Source organism: Carassius carassius, chromosome 35 (genome assembly GCF_963082965.1).
Source record: "Carassius carassius chromosome 35, fCarCar2.1, whole genome shotgun sequence".
Classification (NCBI taxonomy): Eukaryota; Metazoa; Chordata; class Actinopteri; order Cypriniformes; family Cyprinidae; genus Carassius; species Carassius carassius.
Window position 1 is genome coordinate 28,778,880 of NC_081789.1, and position 17,989 is coordinate 28,796,868.

Sequence of the window (17,989 nt, forward strand, 5' to 3'; positions counted from 1 at the left end):
TGCACTTTGGATAGGTTAAATGCAGAGCACGAATTCTGAGTATGGGTTACCATACTTGGCTGAATGTCATGTCACTAAACGACACCACGTTGGTTTTGTCTGGCCTGAGGAGAACTGGACCCTTGACTGAGCAAGGTTTCTCCCAAGGTTTTTTCTCCATTTCTCTCACCGATGGAGTTTTGGTTTCTTGCCACTGTCGCCTTTGGTTTGCTTAGTTGGGGATGTTCGACTAATTGCACAGACACTATTGGAAGAGAGCTGAACTGGATGATGACATTGAATTATCAATTAACTAATTTTAGCTGGAAAAATGTCTCTTTGTTATTGCCCTCTTGCATTATCGACAGACTGTTCTCACCGTAAAGCTGCTTTGACACAATCTGTATTGTATAATGCACTGTACAAATAAAGTTGACTTGACATTACCTTAATATACACCAAACAAAATTATAAATGCAACACTTTTCTTTTTGCCCCCGTTTTCCATGAGCTGAACTCAACTATCTAAGACTTTTTCTTTGTACACAAAAGGCCTATTTCTCTCAAATATTGTTCACAAATCTGTCTAAATCTGTGTTAGTGAGTACTTCTCTTTTGCCTAGATAATCCATCCACCTCACAGGTGTGGCATATCAAGATGCTGATTAGACAGCATGATTAATGCACAAGTGTTCCTTAGGATGGCCACAATAAAAGGCCACTCTAAAATATGTAGTTTTATCACACATCACAATGCCACAGATGTCACAAGTTTTGAGGGAGCGTGCGACTACCATGCTGACCGCACGAATGTCCACCAAAGCTGTTGTCCGTGAATTGAATGTTAATTTCTCTACCATAAGCAGTCTCAAAAGGAGTTTCAGAGAATTTGCCAGTTCATCTAAACAGGCCTCACAATCACAGACCACATGTAACCACACCAGCCCAGGACCTCCACATCCAGCATCTTCACATTCGTCTGAGACCAGCCACCCAGATAGCTGCTGCAACAATCAGTTTGCATAACCGAATAATTTCTGCACAAACTGTCAGAAACTGTCTCAGGGAAGCTCATCTGCTGCTCGTCATCTTCATCGGGGTCTTAACCTGACAACAGTTAATTGTCGTAACTGACTTGAGTGTGCAAATGCTCACATTCGATGGTATCTGGCACTTTGGAGAGGTGTTCTCTTCATGGATGAATCTCGGTTTTTACTGAACAGGGCAGATGGCAGACAGCGTATGATGTCATGTGGGTGAGTGGTTTTCTGATGATAACGTTGTGGATCGAGTGGCCCATGGTGGCGGTCGGGTTATGGTATGGGCAGGCATATGTTATGGACAACAAACACAGGTGCATTTTATTGATGGCTTTTTGAATGCACAGAGATACCTTGACGATGTCCTGTATGCTCTGGATCGACATATACGACAGTGTGTTCCAGTTCCTGCCAATACCCAGCAACTTCACACAGCCACTGAAGAGGAGTGGACCAACATCCCACAGGCCACAATCAACAACCTGATCAACTCTATATGAAGGAGATGTGTTGCCCTGCATGAGGCAAATGGTGGTCACACCAGATACTGACTGGTTTTCGGACCCCCCCAATACATTAAAACTGCACTTTTTAGAGCAGCCTTTTATTGTGGCCAGCCTAAGGCCTGGTTCACACCGGACGCCGAATCGATGCGGAAGCGGCGCGGAACGGAGGCCGCTTCCTTTCGGCGCCCATGTTAACCTATGGTGTCGTTCACACCAGACGCCGAGTTTCGGTCTATTTTTTGCGTGAGCCGCGAGTGATCCGCGTCAATTCCGGCAGGAAGTCACACCAAGAAACAAAAGACAATCCGGTCAATTGTCAAAATATAAGCAATTTTCAAATTAAAATACCGCGAGTGACAAATGCGATCATATTTGTGTATCTAAACAGACTAGAAAGATGAAAAAAAAAAAAAACACAACAAACACACGCACGCACATGGTTAACTTCATAACTTCTTGGTTACAGAAACATGGTGTATTCATTTTAGGAGGTTATTTACTTACCCATGATGTGCTCTAAATAAACAACCACTGAGCAGAAGCGCTTGTCGACCGCCGCGGAGAATACGCGTCTGGTGTGAAGAGGCAGGCACAGGACCGCGCGTGATTTTCCGTTCCGCGTCGCTTCGCCGTCCGGTGTGAACCAAAGTCAAAGTCACCTTTATTTATATAGCGCTTTAAACAAAATACATTGCGTCAAAGCAACTGAACAACATTCATTAGGAAAACAGTGTCAATAATGCAAAATGATAGTTAAAGGAAGTTCATCATTGGATTCAGTTATGTCATCTCTGTTCAGTTAAATAGTGTCTGTGCATTTATTTGCAATCAAGTCAACGATATCGGTGTAGATGAAGTGTCCCCAACTAAGCAAGCCAGAGGCAACAGAGCTGATCATTTGTAACTCTAAGGAGAGCAGTCTCAGTACTATGATATGGTCTAAATCCTGACTGGAAATCCTCACATATACCATTTTTCTCTAAGAAGGAATGTAATTGTGAGGATACCACCTTTTCTAGTATCTTGGACAGAAAAGGGAGATTCGAGATTGGTCTATAATTAACTAGTTCTTTGGGGTCAAGTTGGGGTTTTTTGATGAGAGGCTTAATAACAGCCAGTTTGAAGGTTTTGGGGACATATCCTAATGACAATGAGGAATTAATAATAGTCAGAAGAGGATCTATGACTTCTGGAAGCACCTCTTTTAGGAGCTTAGATGGTATAGGGTCTAACATACATGTTGTTGGTTTAGATGATTTAACAAGTTTATACAATTCTTCCTCTCCTATGGTAGAGAATGAGTGGAACTATTCCTCAGGGGGTCTATAGTGCACTGTGTGATATGATACTGTAACTGACGGCTGAATGGTTACAATTTTATCTCTAATAGTATCGATTTGAGAAATAAAGTAGTTCATAAAGTCATTACTGCTGTGGTGTTGGGAAATGTCAACACTTGTTGAGGCTTTATTTTTCGTTAATTTAGCCACTGTATTGAATAAATACCTGGGGTTATGTTTGTTTTCTTCTAAAAGAGAAGAAAAGTAATCGGATCTAGCAGTTTTTAATGCTTTTCTGTAGGATATGTTACTTTCCCGCCAAGCAATACGAAATACCTCTAGTTTTGTTTTCCTCCAGCTGCGCTCCATTTTTCGGGCTGCTCTCTTTATGGTGGCAAACAGTTTTCCTTAACCTTCCTTAAGCGTAAAGGAGCAACTTTATTTAAAGTGCTAAAAAAGAGAGAGTCCATAGTTTCTGTTTCATCATCAAGTTGTTCTGAGGTTTTGGATATGCTCAGGAATTTGGTTACATCAGGAAGATAACTTAAAAAGCAGTATTTTGTGGTAGAAGTGATGGTTCTTCCATACTTGTAACAAGAAGTAGAATTTATAATTTTGGCTATATGAAGTTTGCACAGAACTAAATAATGATCTGAGATATCATCACTTGGCTGAATAATTTCAACACCATCAACATCAATTCCATGTGACAGTATTAAATCTAGAGTATGATTTCGACAATGAGTAGGTCCTGAAACGTGTTGTCTAACACCAATAGAGTTCAGAATGTCTATAAATGCTGATCCCAATGCATCTTTTTCATTATCAACATGGATATTAAAATCACCAACTATTAAAACTTTATCTGCAGCCAGAACTAACGCAGATGTAAAATCACCAAACTCTTTAATAAAGTCTGTGTGGTGCCCTGGTGGCCTGTATACAGTAGCCAGTACAAACATAACAGGGGATTTATCATTAACATTTGTTTCTCTGGATAATGTTATATGAAGCACCATTACTTCAAACGAGTTATACTTGAAGCCTGCCCTCTGAGAAATCCTGAAAACGTTGTTATAAATTGAAGCAGCACCTCTACCTTTGCCTTTTAGACGCGGCTCATGTTTATAACAGTAATCTTGGGGGGTAAACTCATTTAAAATAATGTAATCATCAGGTTTTAGCCAGGTTTCTGTCAAACAGAGCACATCTATATTATGATCAGTGATCATATTATTTACAAAAAGTGTTTTCGTAGAAAGGGATCTGATATTCAATAAGCAAAGCTTTATAATTTGTTTATCCATATTGCTTCTGTTTTTTATTTGTTGAACCTCAATTAAATTGTTAATCTTAACCTGGTTTGGACGTTTTTTGTATTTTCTAGTTCGGGGAACAGACACAGTCTCTATAGTGTGATATCTAGGTGAAAAAGTCTCTATGTGCTGAGAATTAACTGACCTCTGTGACGGGAGGCAGCTAGCAGACGGTCGGTTTAGCCAGTCTGCCTAAGGCACACTTGTAAACTTGCTGTCCAATCATACCTGTGAGGTGGATGGATTATTTCGGCGAAGGAGAAGTGCTCACTAACACAGATTTAGACAGATTTGATCTGACGATATTTGAGTGAAATTATCCTTTTGTGTATATAGAACAAGTCTTAAATGAGTTCAGCTCATGAAAAATGGGGGCAAAAAATGTGTTGCGTTTATAATTTTGTTCAGTGTATTATTATAGCTTTTTTCTATCCTAGTTATTTTAATACACAAAATAATTAAATTAAACACCACAAATTCTCTTGTGATCAGTTTACTCACTTATGTTTGTTAAGACATTACCGAAAGGGTCATAAATAAAAGGTTAATGCATTTTTGGGTGAGCTATTTCTTTAAGGACTGTTACTTGAAGTCCAATCACAAAACCAATGAATCAAACATCTGGGCAGGTGACAACAACAACACAATCAATTGCTCTTTAAAATATGCATTTCTTTATTTATTGTACACTTTGTTTACCCTAGTTATTTGAATACAATCCTGGTTAAACCACAAGTGCTCTTGCGATCGGTTCACTCATTCACTCGTTTTGATTTAGACATGACCAAAAGAGTCATGATGACTCATCATGAACAATAACTTCAGACGACGATTCAAACGGATTTGTGAATCGTTTGTCTAGTTCGTTTAAAAGAATCTGTTCAAAAGTGCGAATCGGACATAACACCGATTTTCCCGCCCACACGAAGAATAATTGCGTCATTTCTGCCCGGTTTTTTTTCTCGCTGGCGGTATCTTCACGTGTCTCCAGCCATCAACTCCTCTGCTAAACGTATGCTGCTTTATTTTTTATAAGTTACATGAATATGATTTTACTCCTCAGTCTTAATGCGAATTAAAGCACGATTGAAGAGAAGGTTGACTCGTTAGCGTCAAATGGTTAGGCGATAATTGTGAAGTTGCCTTTTACTGCTGCGGTCTAATTGACAACGTTAGTCGTGTTTGGTGTTTATACCTATCTTGGTTTAATTGCTTGCTTTTAAATTAACCGGTATTACTGTACTGTAGCAGAAAGGATGGTGTCGTGTGCTTTTTCTAGATATGACGGTGTTTTACACGAGGCTGTCAAATAGGTTAAGAGGCCTTGTGCAGAAACTAATGACCGATTTAAATTGAACGTTAATTTAACTCCTTAAAATGTTAACCGATAATCGAGTTAGTTTGATGTAGGAAATATTCACTTTTTTATCAGTGTGGTGTTTTCTGTCACAGATCTTGGAGAAGTGTTAATTGACGGTGGTATCCTCTCTCAGCTGAGCTGCTCATCATGGATGACTGGGAGGAAGATCAGGTGAGGCCACCACACTCATCCTCTCACGGTGTGAAATTCACTGGCCACAAGGAGATGTTAAGTTATTTCTTGCTTTCTTCAGTAGTACTGGAAACATTACTCATTGTTTTTTTTATTTTATATTTTGACATGTATTTTGGCCAAGAGAAGTGATTTGATTACAATGAGTTTGCCAGAAGCTTCTACGTGTTGCACATGGCAGGCGCTTTTATCCAAAGTGACTTTCAGTGGATGCGAGGTTTAACGTTAGTTTCGTTGCATATACTTAACTTTACATTACTTTGCCAGATGTGCAGTGTTAAAGATACAACCGGTACATTTCGCAAGTGTTCTGTGAAAGAAATGAACCCGATGAACTTTTTAGCACAGAGTTCAGCACCTGAAATGGATGTCAGATAAGGGACACAAACAGAACCAGGGTTAAAAAAAAAACTGATTTACAGGTTGAACTGTAGGAATTAAATTGTACAGGTTACCTGATTGTATGCAAGTAAAACCAAATGGAATATATTTAGTAGGGTTGGGTATCGATTCAGATGTTCCAGATCGATTCGATATTGATTCACAAGCTCTCAAATCGATTCGATTTTCTATACTCCATTCTCGATTCAACTCCATGCATATAGATATAATACAAATACTATATTTTATTTAAAAAAATTAAGAGCCACATTTCATTTTTAAGATAAACTAATCATAAAAAAAAATAAAAAATCGATACATGGCCTTAGAGAATCGATTTTGAATCACATTTTAAAAAACGATTAATTGAAATTTTTTTTTTTTTACCCAGCCCTAATATTTAGGAATGAACGGTGTTAATGTGATTACTTAATTTGTTCATCTTTTTACAGGGCCCTGTTGTATCCTGCAATTCAGGTTTTGGTAGGTTTAAAAAATAATAATGCACACATATACATACATACATGCATATTTATTGCACTTTGTTCTTTTTTTTACGTTTAGTTCCATACAACCTGACAGAAATTACATTTCAGTTTCACATTAGGGCTGTGCGATTTGGGGAAAATATCTAATTGCAATTTTTTTGACAGATATTGCGGTTACGATTTTGCGTTTTTAATTTTGCAAAGTCAAGCTTCAGCTTAAAATTGTCAGTAGTGTGCAGGACAGTATGGGTATCGTTACCCTGCTGAAAAAACATTAAAAAAAATTCTTATGATTTCCATTAAAACAATTACAAAATTATTTTTGTAGTGTGTTTTGGGCATTACTCCCATATTAATTACTGTTGTTCTATTGTTTCCCATCTGACAGATTACATCCCACCAATAGAATCCATCAAATAGCAGTAGACACCATTATAGTTTACAGAAAAGCCAAAATAATTCCCATTTTAACCCTTAAATCCATCCATTTTCTTTTGTTTTTTGGGAGGGGTTCTATTGTTTTTTGTTTTTTAAGCAGGGAATATTATAATTGCATTTAGGGCTGTAGCTATCGAATATTTTAGTAATCGAGTATTTTACCAAAAATTCCATATATTAATTGATAATTTTATTCATCGATTTTAATTGCTTAAAGTGCAATATTAATTATGCAAGAGAAAATAAGACTCCTGGGTTTCTTAAAATGAACAACTAAGTTTCCTTTTTTAGAAAAATGTTTATATTTTTTAAATGCATAGAATGCAAAGCATACATCAAAAATAAACATTTAATTATTACCCATTGTTTCTTTGTCTGTACTTGTACTGTAATAAAGTTGACAGATGAATTAAGTGCTTTTAAGTGCCATTCAGTTGGGGTCTTAAAGCATTTTCTGAGATGCACATTAAACATTAAACACATAAAACATTAATTTAATTTATCTTTTAATTAATGAAAATTAAGCAAACTTAACTTTTTGGTAAACAAAGGGCATTTACTATTAAAAATAAAACTTGGAAGAAATGTTGTGTGATTAAACCTTAAAAAAAAAATGTTTGATTTTTATTTGTTTTTTAGTAGTAGGCTATGTACATTCTGCTGAACAATAGTAATACATACGTACCTTTACAGTTCTGTGTATGTGATGTGATGCTAGTTTTACTCAAATCAAACGGTCAAATGCTCATGAAGTGACTCTCAGAGCAGTTCTGGAGATGTTGTTCATGTGTTCACGTCTTATTTAGTGAGACAGCAGACGCTGAAATCACCGGAGCGTCACGCGCGCTTCAGTGTGTTTAATAAAGGAAGAAGCGCTTCTGCTCCATTCATTAACAGAGACACGCAGAACATGCAGGATTCATATTTAAATAGACTGTTCCAGCTTAACATTTACAGATATTAGTCCATATCGTGATTTGATGTAAGTGCAATGACCTATTTTTGATTAATTCATTCAAAATTTGGCAAATTTCGTGCCATTCTGCGTTAAACTGTAAATTCCGTTTTTATGACTGGATTCCGTGATTCCCTCCTCGTTTTCTGCATCACGGAAATCAACGGCCCTAGTTGTGGTATGCCAGCTCTGTCTTGCAGTGGACACACGCCACGACGTTCTCTTTACGTTTGCACGCGCCTCAAATCAACACACTGCTGACTCCTTGCAGTATGCGATTTCGGACGCAGTGCTTGTGTCTCCTTCCGCTTTGTGGGTGACGTAAACGCGTTGTCACATTAAAAAAATCATTGCGAAAGAACCTGACGTGAGATTTAAAATTAAGAGCCTTCGAGGCAGAGGAATTTGCCCCGATCATCTTTTGTAATAGAGTTACTCGAGGAATCGTTTGAGCCCTAATTGCATTACTACTTTTACAGAATTTACTTATTTAATTTTACAGGAAAGATTTATTTTGTGTAAATAAAGAACTATTAGTTTAGTCAGTTAATAAAGTATTACATAGGTTACATAGGCTGATTTATTCATTTTTAATATTTGGGATTTTAAGAACAAGTGGAAAATGTGTTGAATGTTTCATGTCATCCTTGTGAAATTAGCAAAGCAGTTAGACTGAATTTTTTTTAAGCGGAGCCAAACAATTTTAAAAGCTGAGCCAGGCAGGTTGCGCGCATGGGTCAGGTCTCATCCATATTGCCAGATGCACTCGTGAAGACCTGCGGTGCGGAGCCACGCGCGAGTATAACTGAACATTACGAGACAGGCTGTGTGTGAGCGGCGAGTTTAAACGGCTCCTTCGTGAGGAGTGAGTATGAGAAGCATTCAGAGACACAGGCTGTGTGTGCGCTCTTCTAAATTGGGAATAGCGAACATGCATTATAAACTTCTATCAAATTAGAATCTGTTGGGGAGATAAAATGTGCAAGAAAACGTTCATGTACTAATAAAAACCTATAAGAACAAATATTTTATTCTCCAGACAGCTCTTGTAAATTTACCTTTTTTGTTTGGTGTCTGTCATTTCGAAGCCAAGTAATCTCATATTACATAAGTTTTTCTTTAGTATTAACTTGCCTAACTACTGACCCAGCAGACGCGATAATCACACACACACACGCACACACACACACACACACACACACACTCTCTCACTCTTTTTTTTTTTAACTGTGGGCATTTACACAGTTAGAGCAGTGCTGATTGAGGAGAACAGGGGTGCGCTCACTCTAATGGTTAGTAAGACTCCCACTCAAGGCTGACAGTCAGTTATATGCTCTGGAACAGAGTAATATTGCGTCCACATCGCAGGCTTTGCGATTAGCAAAATCGCAATGTCTCCAATCGCGTTTGCATTTCGATTTCAATTAATCGCACAGCCCTATTTCACATGCTTTCAGTACACAAAAATTGCTTGATTTTGAACTGGCATCACTGAAAGGAACGATAACTTGCAGTTAAGTGAGTCTGAATTATTCAGTAACTGCTCTGAGTTTGGTTATTTCTCTCTTTCTAACTACTAACACGAGTGAAAACTAATCATCAAAATAAGTATTTGAACATTTCAGTATAAAAATATTGGGTGTCTGTTTGACACGCATGTGTGTTTTCTAAAGTTTGCAACTCAGTATTTCGTGAAATGAAAATATGCACAGGAATTTAATTTTTACAATAACGTAAACAAAACATAACTAAACCTGCCAAAGAGCACTAACCCTGCCTCTTCGACCTGACTGCAAATAGAGACCGATCCATTCAGAATTACTAAACACCACAAAATCCAAATGAAAAATAAAAACTTTTCACAATGTGTGGGAACTGCCATCTTTTGCCTACATGTACATAAACACCACTAAATAATGTAGACTTGACCGACTGCTTCACTTCCCCTTTAAATGTACACTTAAATGTCAAATACATTGTGTTTTGCTTGCAGGTCTGAGCTCCAGTGGTGCAATTGGAGGATTCAAGAGCTTCTATTCAGGTTCACTCTCCCATTTTATACATGCAGTCATTTGTTACCCCTTTTCAATTGACAGCATTGGCTAGAGCAAAGAGATCAGAAACCCTGGTGATATACTGTCCTGCAGACCTCGGTTCAGCCCTGCTCCAACACACCTGCCTGTAGTTATCAAGCAACCCTGAACACCTAGATCAGCTAGTTATTGTGTGCTAGATTGGCATCAGAGCTGAAATCTGCAGGATGGTAGCCCTCCAGGAGCAGGGTGGGGGCCCCTGCTACAGCAATTGTTGTTAGGTGTAGACTAGAAACATTAGATGGCAACTTTTTGTATTATCATTAAGCTGCTGCTTTTAGACAGCCTGCTGTATTAATTCTGTCATAACATGCAGATTCCTAAAATCCACTACCTGGAGTAAATCCAGTTACATAAAATGCAGTTACTAATGTAAATTACTGAAGGGTCTGTACACATTGTGGTTAATCATTCAGTAGAGGAATGCCAACTGTGTTTGAACTGTGTACATTGTGAGTAGCAGTTTATAAGATGCTTTTCATTTGCAGGAAGTACAGGAAATGGGAAGACAAACAATGAAGGTTCGTATCTCTTTTGTTACAGGACTTCAGAATGCAACTAAATTTAATATAAATGTGCTTTCAAAATCTATTATGTGTCAGTTGATTTAAACAAATTAACCAATTGCACAGATTTTTGCAGTCGTAAATAATTGAGCCTAATATTAAAATGTGTAATTATGAATCAGACCTACCAGCATGTGCGCCATTTGGGTAGCCAGTATGTACTTTGACCTCAAAGAATGCAGTTACAATTTGGGACCGTAAACTATGTAAAAAGCTTTGTTCAGTTATGCACATGCAGTATGCTATTCAAGCAAGAGGCTGCATGCATCTAGAGAATCTAAGAATACGAGAAGTAATAACTGAAATTTCTGCCTTTTTTTGAATGAAAAGTAAAAAAAAATTGAAAGGAACACTTAAATCACACATTTGTTCTTTATAAACTAAATATTTGTTAAATTGTTACTTGTGTATGGAGCGATGAGGCCAAAAAACTCTAAAGAAGGCATATTTTTGCTCCCAAGTAATTGTTGTAGGAACCAGATCGTTATTTTTAGTTTAAATCTACTCTTTATGGTCGGAACATGAAAAACACTTGAATGCTTTATGCTTTTTCAGTAGGACTGCATGATAAATCGCAAGAGATATTTAATTTGCATCTTGTCAGTAAAGCCGGTTCTGAAATCAGTGGTAAATCTCCATCACGCATAGTGCTTTAAGTGGCTCAAAAGAGGTGCCGGTACTCTATTATAGCATACATACATACATACATACATACATATATATATATATATATATATATATATATATATACATATATATATATATACATATTTATACATACATATATATATATACATATTTATACATTCTACTAAATAATAGTAATATTTCTAGCACAATTCCTTTATGTAAAAATGAACTTTTATTTTGACGGGCTACTTTTATTTTGACACTGGTTTTACTCAAATGAAACGGTAAAATGCTTGAGAAGTGACTCAGAACAGTTCTGGTGATGTTTATGTATTTCTGTCCTCATTGAGACGGCAGATGCTGAAATTACTGCAAGCGGCACGCGCTTCAGTCTACGTAGTAAACAAACCATTCATTCATTCATTCACTCACACAAAGACTCGCAGAACATGCAGGATTCATATTTCAACCTTCAACTTTTGTGGCTAAACATTTACATATACTGGTCCATACGGAGATTTGATTAATTCGTGACTGTCCATATTAAAATGTAAGTTTCATTATCAAGACTGGATTTTGAGATTCTGTCTGCGTTTTCTGCTTCGCGGAAATCATAGCGCTGTATGCGTCAAGAACCGGGTTGACCGGGTCCTCGGTACCACCGGTACTTACAGAAACCTGGTACCGTCACATTTTAATTTTTTTAGTACCTACTTGGTACCGAAGTACCGGGTCTTTTGACAACACTTATATATACTTATATATATATAATATATTACTGTGTAAGTTTATGACTTCTGTAACAACCATGATTCTGAATGGCTCAAATAAACTAAACTAACTAATATATATTTATTTATTTATTTATTTATTTGATGACTCCCCTCATCCCCGAGGTAACAACTATATTAAAAGGGTTTTTATATACAGCAGTCAACAGATGACCTTATAAAAAATAATAAATCCTTTTATTAGTTTGTGGATTTGCTTGAGCTATTGCTAGATCTCAGTGCTGCGTTTGACACTGTCGATCATAACATACTACTAGAGAGACTGGAAAACTGGGTCGGGTTTTCTGGGATGGTACTCAAATGGTTCAGGTCATACTTAGAAGGGAGAGGTTATTATATGAGTCTAGGAGAGCATAAGTCTAAGTGGACGTCCATGACATGCGGAGTCCCACAAGGGTCAATTCTTGCACCGCTCTTGTTTAGCCTGTATATGCTTCCCCTAAGTCAAATAATGAGAAAGAACCAAATTGCCTATCACAGCTATGCTGATGATACCCAGATTTACCTAGCCTTATCTCCAAATGACTACAGCCCAATTAACTCCCTTTGCCAATGCATTGATGAAATTAATAGTTGGATGTGCCAGAACTTTCTTCAGTTAAACAAGGAAAAAACTGAAGTCATTGCATTTGGAAACAAAGATGAAGTGTTCAAGGTGAATGCATACCTTAACTCTAGGGGTCAAACAACTAAAAATCAAGTCAGGAATCTTGGTGTGATTCTGGAGACAGACCTTAGTTTCAATAGTCATGTCAAAGCAGTAACTAAATCAGCATATTATCATTTAAGAAACATTGCAAGAATTAGATCTTTTGTTTCCAGCCAAGACTTGGAGAAACTTGTTCATGCCTTCATCACCAGCAGGGTGGACTATTGTAATGGGCTCCTCACCAGCCTTCCCAAAAACACCATTAGACAGCTGCAGCTCATCCAGAACGCTGCTGCCAGGATTCTGACTAGAACCAGAAAATCTGAGCATATCACACCAGTCCTCAGGTCCTTACACTGGTTTCCAGTTACATTTAGGATTGATTTTAAAGTACTTTTACTCGTATATAAGTCACTAAATGACCTAGGACCGAAATATATTGCAGATATGCTCACTGAATATAAACCTAACAGAGCACTCAGATCATTAGGATTGAGTCAGTTAGAAATACCAAGGGTTCACACAAAACAAGGGGAGTCCTCCTTTAGTTACTATGCCGCCCGCAGTTGGAATCAGCTTCCAGAAGAGATCAGATGTGCTAAAACACTGGTCACATTTAAATCTAGACTTAAAACTCATCTGTTTAGCTGTGCATTTATTGAATGAGCACTGTGCAATGTCCGAACTGATTGCAATATATATTTTCACTGTTTTTTTTTCATTTTATGTAAAATCATTTTCTAACTGTTTTAAATTCATTTTAAATAAGTACAGGTTTAATCATTTTAAAAGTTTTAAAATTGCTTGTTTTATTATTTTTCTTCATTACTATTTTACTTTCTTTTATGTAAAGCACTTTGAATTACCATTGTGTACGAAATGTGCTATATAAATAAACTTGCCTTGCCTTGCCTTGAGCTAGAAAGAGCTACTGACCATAAATAAAATGTGCAAAAGGATTTTGAAAAAAATACCCTTAGAATAGGGTGACCAGATGAGATTGGCTTAAATTCGGGGTGGGGGTCTGCGGTCTTGGGTGACGGGATGGGGGGCTTATGATATTAGACTTAGTAGCCTATAATAAAAGATAATGAATTTCAAACCTTAACTAAACACATTTTTATTCAAAGTGTAACCGTTGTAACCGTGCGTAAATCAGACCTTTCTGTAACGCTAATGAGCTTAAACTTATTTTTTGTACACAGTGCCGCGAACTGTCAATCACTCGTGCATCACTGTCCTCGCAGCTGCAGCAACTTGCGCTCTCTTCATCAAGATTTAAACAAAAGGGGTCAAAAAGGTCGTATTGTCTGCATATAGATTAATTAGATAAATGAATATCTAAATTCGTGCCTAGCCGCCTACGGTATTTTTTTTAGAATTCAGACAAAAGATGCTGCAGCCGGCGGGGGCTGGTTGCAGGACGACTCAACCTCCGCAGACAGTTTTTAATGTTTATCAGACAATATACTCAAGATTTAGCTTTAGTGTAATTTTCGGGACAATTAGGGCCAGATTCGGGACAACAGTTTAGATTTCGGGACTGTCCCGAATTTTTCGGGACGTCTGGTCACCCTACCTGAAAGAGCTACTGCATTACTTCATTAGCTTGCGTCTGACCTGCAGCGATATCATTCAGGCTTGGTGGGGTGTCCACCAGCGAGTCATCTGATTCTAAACATGTTTCAGTATTCAGAGTCTGAAGCCAGAAGAGCATAATAAGTGTTGATCACTGTATTTGAATTTTTACCGAGCCAAGTGGGTGCGTTTCACACACCATTTCCGGCCACGTTGAGTTGTTACTGACAGCGGCAAAAGCGACGCATGCACTTTTCACTTGTAAAACTCAAGGGTGTATGGGTAATGTAGTCTCTCGGTGGGACGAATTAGGAAGCTTGCATTGTGAAGGGCGCTCTGAAAAGCGGCAGCACAGGCAAAAGATTAAAACCTCTATTAAAACAGATATCCAATTGAGTGTACCGGTACGCTAAAAGCATGTTCTGGGCGCACGGAGAGGTGGCGGTACACTCAAGAGCTATATTTGGAAATGGCAGTACTGAGTACCGGTGCGTAGAGGTCTTCACGGGTCCAAAAATTTGTGCCCGAACCCGAAAGAGACCCGTAATGTACTACACCGAACCGACCCGGACCCGTATACTATTTGAAAGCTGTACCCGAACCCGTCGTGAAGACACAAGACCCGACTGGACCCGATTGTCACATATTCCACTTTAAATTGCTATTACAAGTCAATAAACATGTTGCGAAAAAAAAAACATTAAGGAGCCGTAGTCTCTCGTCCTTGTACCTGCCTGTGATGCATTATAATCCTCAGACAAGAAAGTTATCAATGTTATTCCACTCGTTATTCCAAGTCCAAGCTTAATCCATTCATTATTTCAGCTTCAAAGTTCCACTAGATGTCACGGTGACGGATGACAAATGCAACTGTGCACATGTATATTCTGACTCGATTTAACTCTCATAATAACTTCGACTGTTTGCCCTTTTGAACTATAATAACAAATGCTCCTTCAGTGCCATGGCCACTTACGCTATCATCTCTGTGCTCTCTGCTCTGCGTCGAGTCTGAATCTGACCACTAAAACTTTAAGATTAAACAGTTTATTTATATTAGTATAAAAATGGGAGAAAATGTAAAGCGCGGTTTGTCCCTCACTGGTTGCCATAGAAACATGACACGCGCTCGAGACTGCACATGCGTGTTAGCTGGATCATCCTAAAATATGATTTAACGCAATTTGAGCGTCATAGAAAACATTCATGTGACAGTTCACCTCCAATTTTGTTGCTGATTTGAAATATATTAAATATGAGTGTCAAGTCTGCAATTATTACCGTGCATGTGCATGTATTTGCATTCTGCGCGCTCTGCTTCTAACGGCAGAGAGAGGGAGAGAGAGCGTTTTTTTTTTTTTTTTTTTTGCTCACTCTGTTCTTTTCCTAATTTTACAAGTTGCAAGTTACAAAAAACACAAGCAATGTCCGATCACGGCCAGGTGTTCTCCGAGTCCGATGACTCCTATCGCACGGGTATTACACACAATGTTAAACAGACACGGGACCCGAAGTAATAGATTCGGACCCGACCCGGACCCGGCTGATCATTTAAAATATAGACCCGGACCCATACGGGTTCCGGGTCGACGGGTCTCGGGTGCACTGTGAAGACCTCTACCGGTGCATACCGGCCCACTTAAAGCACTGATTAGGCACTTACTTTTACATGGAGCAGCATTTACTACACAGAGCTGTTATTCACAGACAAGTATGGGCCAAACATTATCATATGTGAAAAAAATTTGCCTGATCTTTATCACCGAAAAATATTTGAATGTAAAGTCGGCAACACCAAAGCTCAAAGGTATATAAAAAAATTGTTTAAAAACTATCGCATGGCGTATGTGACGTTTCAAGCACGCAGGCTCTACATCAGACATATTTCTGTTTGTTTTTTGGTCGATCAGCCAGTTTAGATTGATGTGTGTGCTTTTGCCTCCTTTTTCTGATCTTTATCACAGCAACTCATAATGTAAGTCAGTAGTGTCTAGGGACTAGTACTGTTGTTGCCCTTCTTCAGTCCTGTCCATCTGTCCTCATGTAACAGCCCATCTCCTGGTTACTTGAATGCACTGAAGGTGCAAATATGATTAGAATCATTAGAATGAAGGTATCAAATTAGATCTAATTTAAACTAAATACAGCTCATTAAACCGAAGCTCTTCTAAACCACCAAGCAACTTTGTATGGGTCCTAATTGTGTACATCTCCTAATTATGGATGTTAGTACAATTGAACCTTTTGTTTGGTCTGGAGAGGTATATTAGAAGCAATTCACATTACCAAATTTAAAATCACATGTCAGCTTTTGTTATGATCTGGGACTATGATGCCTAAAAGCTTATGTAAGTATATAGATTTGAACATATCTAAAGTGTGTCCTTGTGTTTGTAGATGTTGACGGCAGCTCATGGAAGACTACTGGTGATGGATTCAGGGGCAGAGGTGAGTAGGTGAACTTAAGTATTGATAACTGAAGTAATGAGTAACTGCATCAAGAGCGTTCACACAGTTGATGTTTCATCGAGATATCAAGAGCAGTGTTTTTCAACTCTGTTCCTGGAGCCCTAACACGCATTTTGAATGTCTCCTTTGTTCTAAACACCCGTTTCAAGTCTTGGGTAGAGGTCGACCGATATATCGGGCCGATATTTGTCATTTTTTTATATATCAGCATCGCCCGATATCCGTGTTTAGTAGCGCCGATTTAAAGTCAGGCACGTCTGCGGGCAGCCCCGTGTTATTGGTGCGGTGGAAAGTGCTGCTGCTGCCACTGCATGTGAAGCACCCCAAGCCAAAACTTTTGGAAGATTCAACAGCAGTCCTGGGAGATAAAGGTAGTCAGAGAATTTCACTCTGTAAATGGGGTGGAGAAGTTGGCAGCTCTAACAAACACTGCAGCGTGACGTTACCAAAGTAAACTGTCTCTGACGTTACTCCGCCCCGCTCACAGACAGCAGCGCGCTCGGAGAGACAGCTGTCCTGGAGCTGCCCAGAACCGTGAATCACATTTGTTCGGAAGCATGGTTTGATGCAGACAATAACCAGTTTTCCATCCAACTCATTTGTATTTAGGGATGTCAATATTCGATAATTTCCATGATCGATCGTCGTTTAAATTAATGATCAATTAATTACTTTAATGCTGCAAAATGCGTCTGCAGCGGTATTATTATTGTGCAAAAGCCACTTGGAAAAAAGTTTTCTCACCCGAATTAAAGGGGTTTTAGTCTCAATAAAATGCTAGTAGCAGGACTGTAAAATGAATAGATGTGATTATGATCATTTGATAAAATGAAGAGAGCGTGCCATACGTTGGAGATCATTTTACTTTGTTGACTGTTTCTCGTCAAGGAGACCGCTGAATGCGAAATGGTTTCGTGGTGCTTGTTGTATTTTAAAACGCATCTGCAACGTTTTCAAATGACACTATAGTAGTGGTGCAACGGATCATCATTGATCCGTGATCCGTTCGGATCAATATCTTCGGTTCGCCACACACGTGACCCGCGGATTGATTTAGGAAAAAAAAGAGTTGCGCATGTTTAGTCCACACTCAGCGGTCATGGCGAGCGGAGGAACGGAGGAGCTTGAACGCCCCGCGCATTTTGTATTCCCTGTCAGATATAATGATGAGGAAAGAGGTTAGAGTGAAAATATTGTGCCAGATCTTTATGAACAGGAGAAGAAAACAGTTGTGGATGAACTATCCCGAGCATCCTCTGTTGCGCTCACGACAGAAGG

At 38.5% G+C, this 17,989-nt stretch overlaps 1 protein-coding gene across 2 annotated transcripts in view; it reads left to right on the forward strand.

Annotated features, from left to right (window-relative positions):
- Positions 1-4,993: 4,993 nt before the first annotated feature.
- LOC132116490 (ATP-dependent RNA helicase DDX4-like) overlaps positions 4,994-17,989 on the forward strand; it is a 63,851-nt gene continuing 50,855 nt past the window's right edge. Inside the window, exons 1-6 of one of the 2 annotated variants that reach the window (XM_059525370.1) lie at positions 4,994-5,133; positions 5,574-5,652; positions 6,507-6,537; positions 9,929-9,976; positions 10,517-10,549; positions 16,640-16,690. In XM_059525370.1, coding sequence (XP_059381353.1) covers positions 5,629-5,652; positions 6,507-6,537; positions 9,929-9,976; positions 10,517-10,549; positions 16,640-16,690 — 187 coding nt within the window. In that variant the 5' untranslated portion in view covers positions 4,994-5,133; positions 5,574-5,628. Of the gene's footprint in view, positions 5,134-5,553; positions 5,653-6,506; positions 6,538-9,928; positions 9,977-10,516; positions 10,550-16,639; positions 16,691-17,989 lie in introns of both variants that reach the window. The other variant, XM_059525371.1, reaches the window with a different exon arrangement.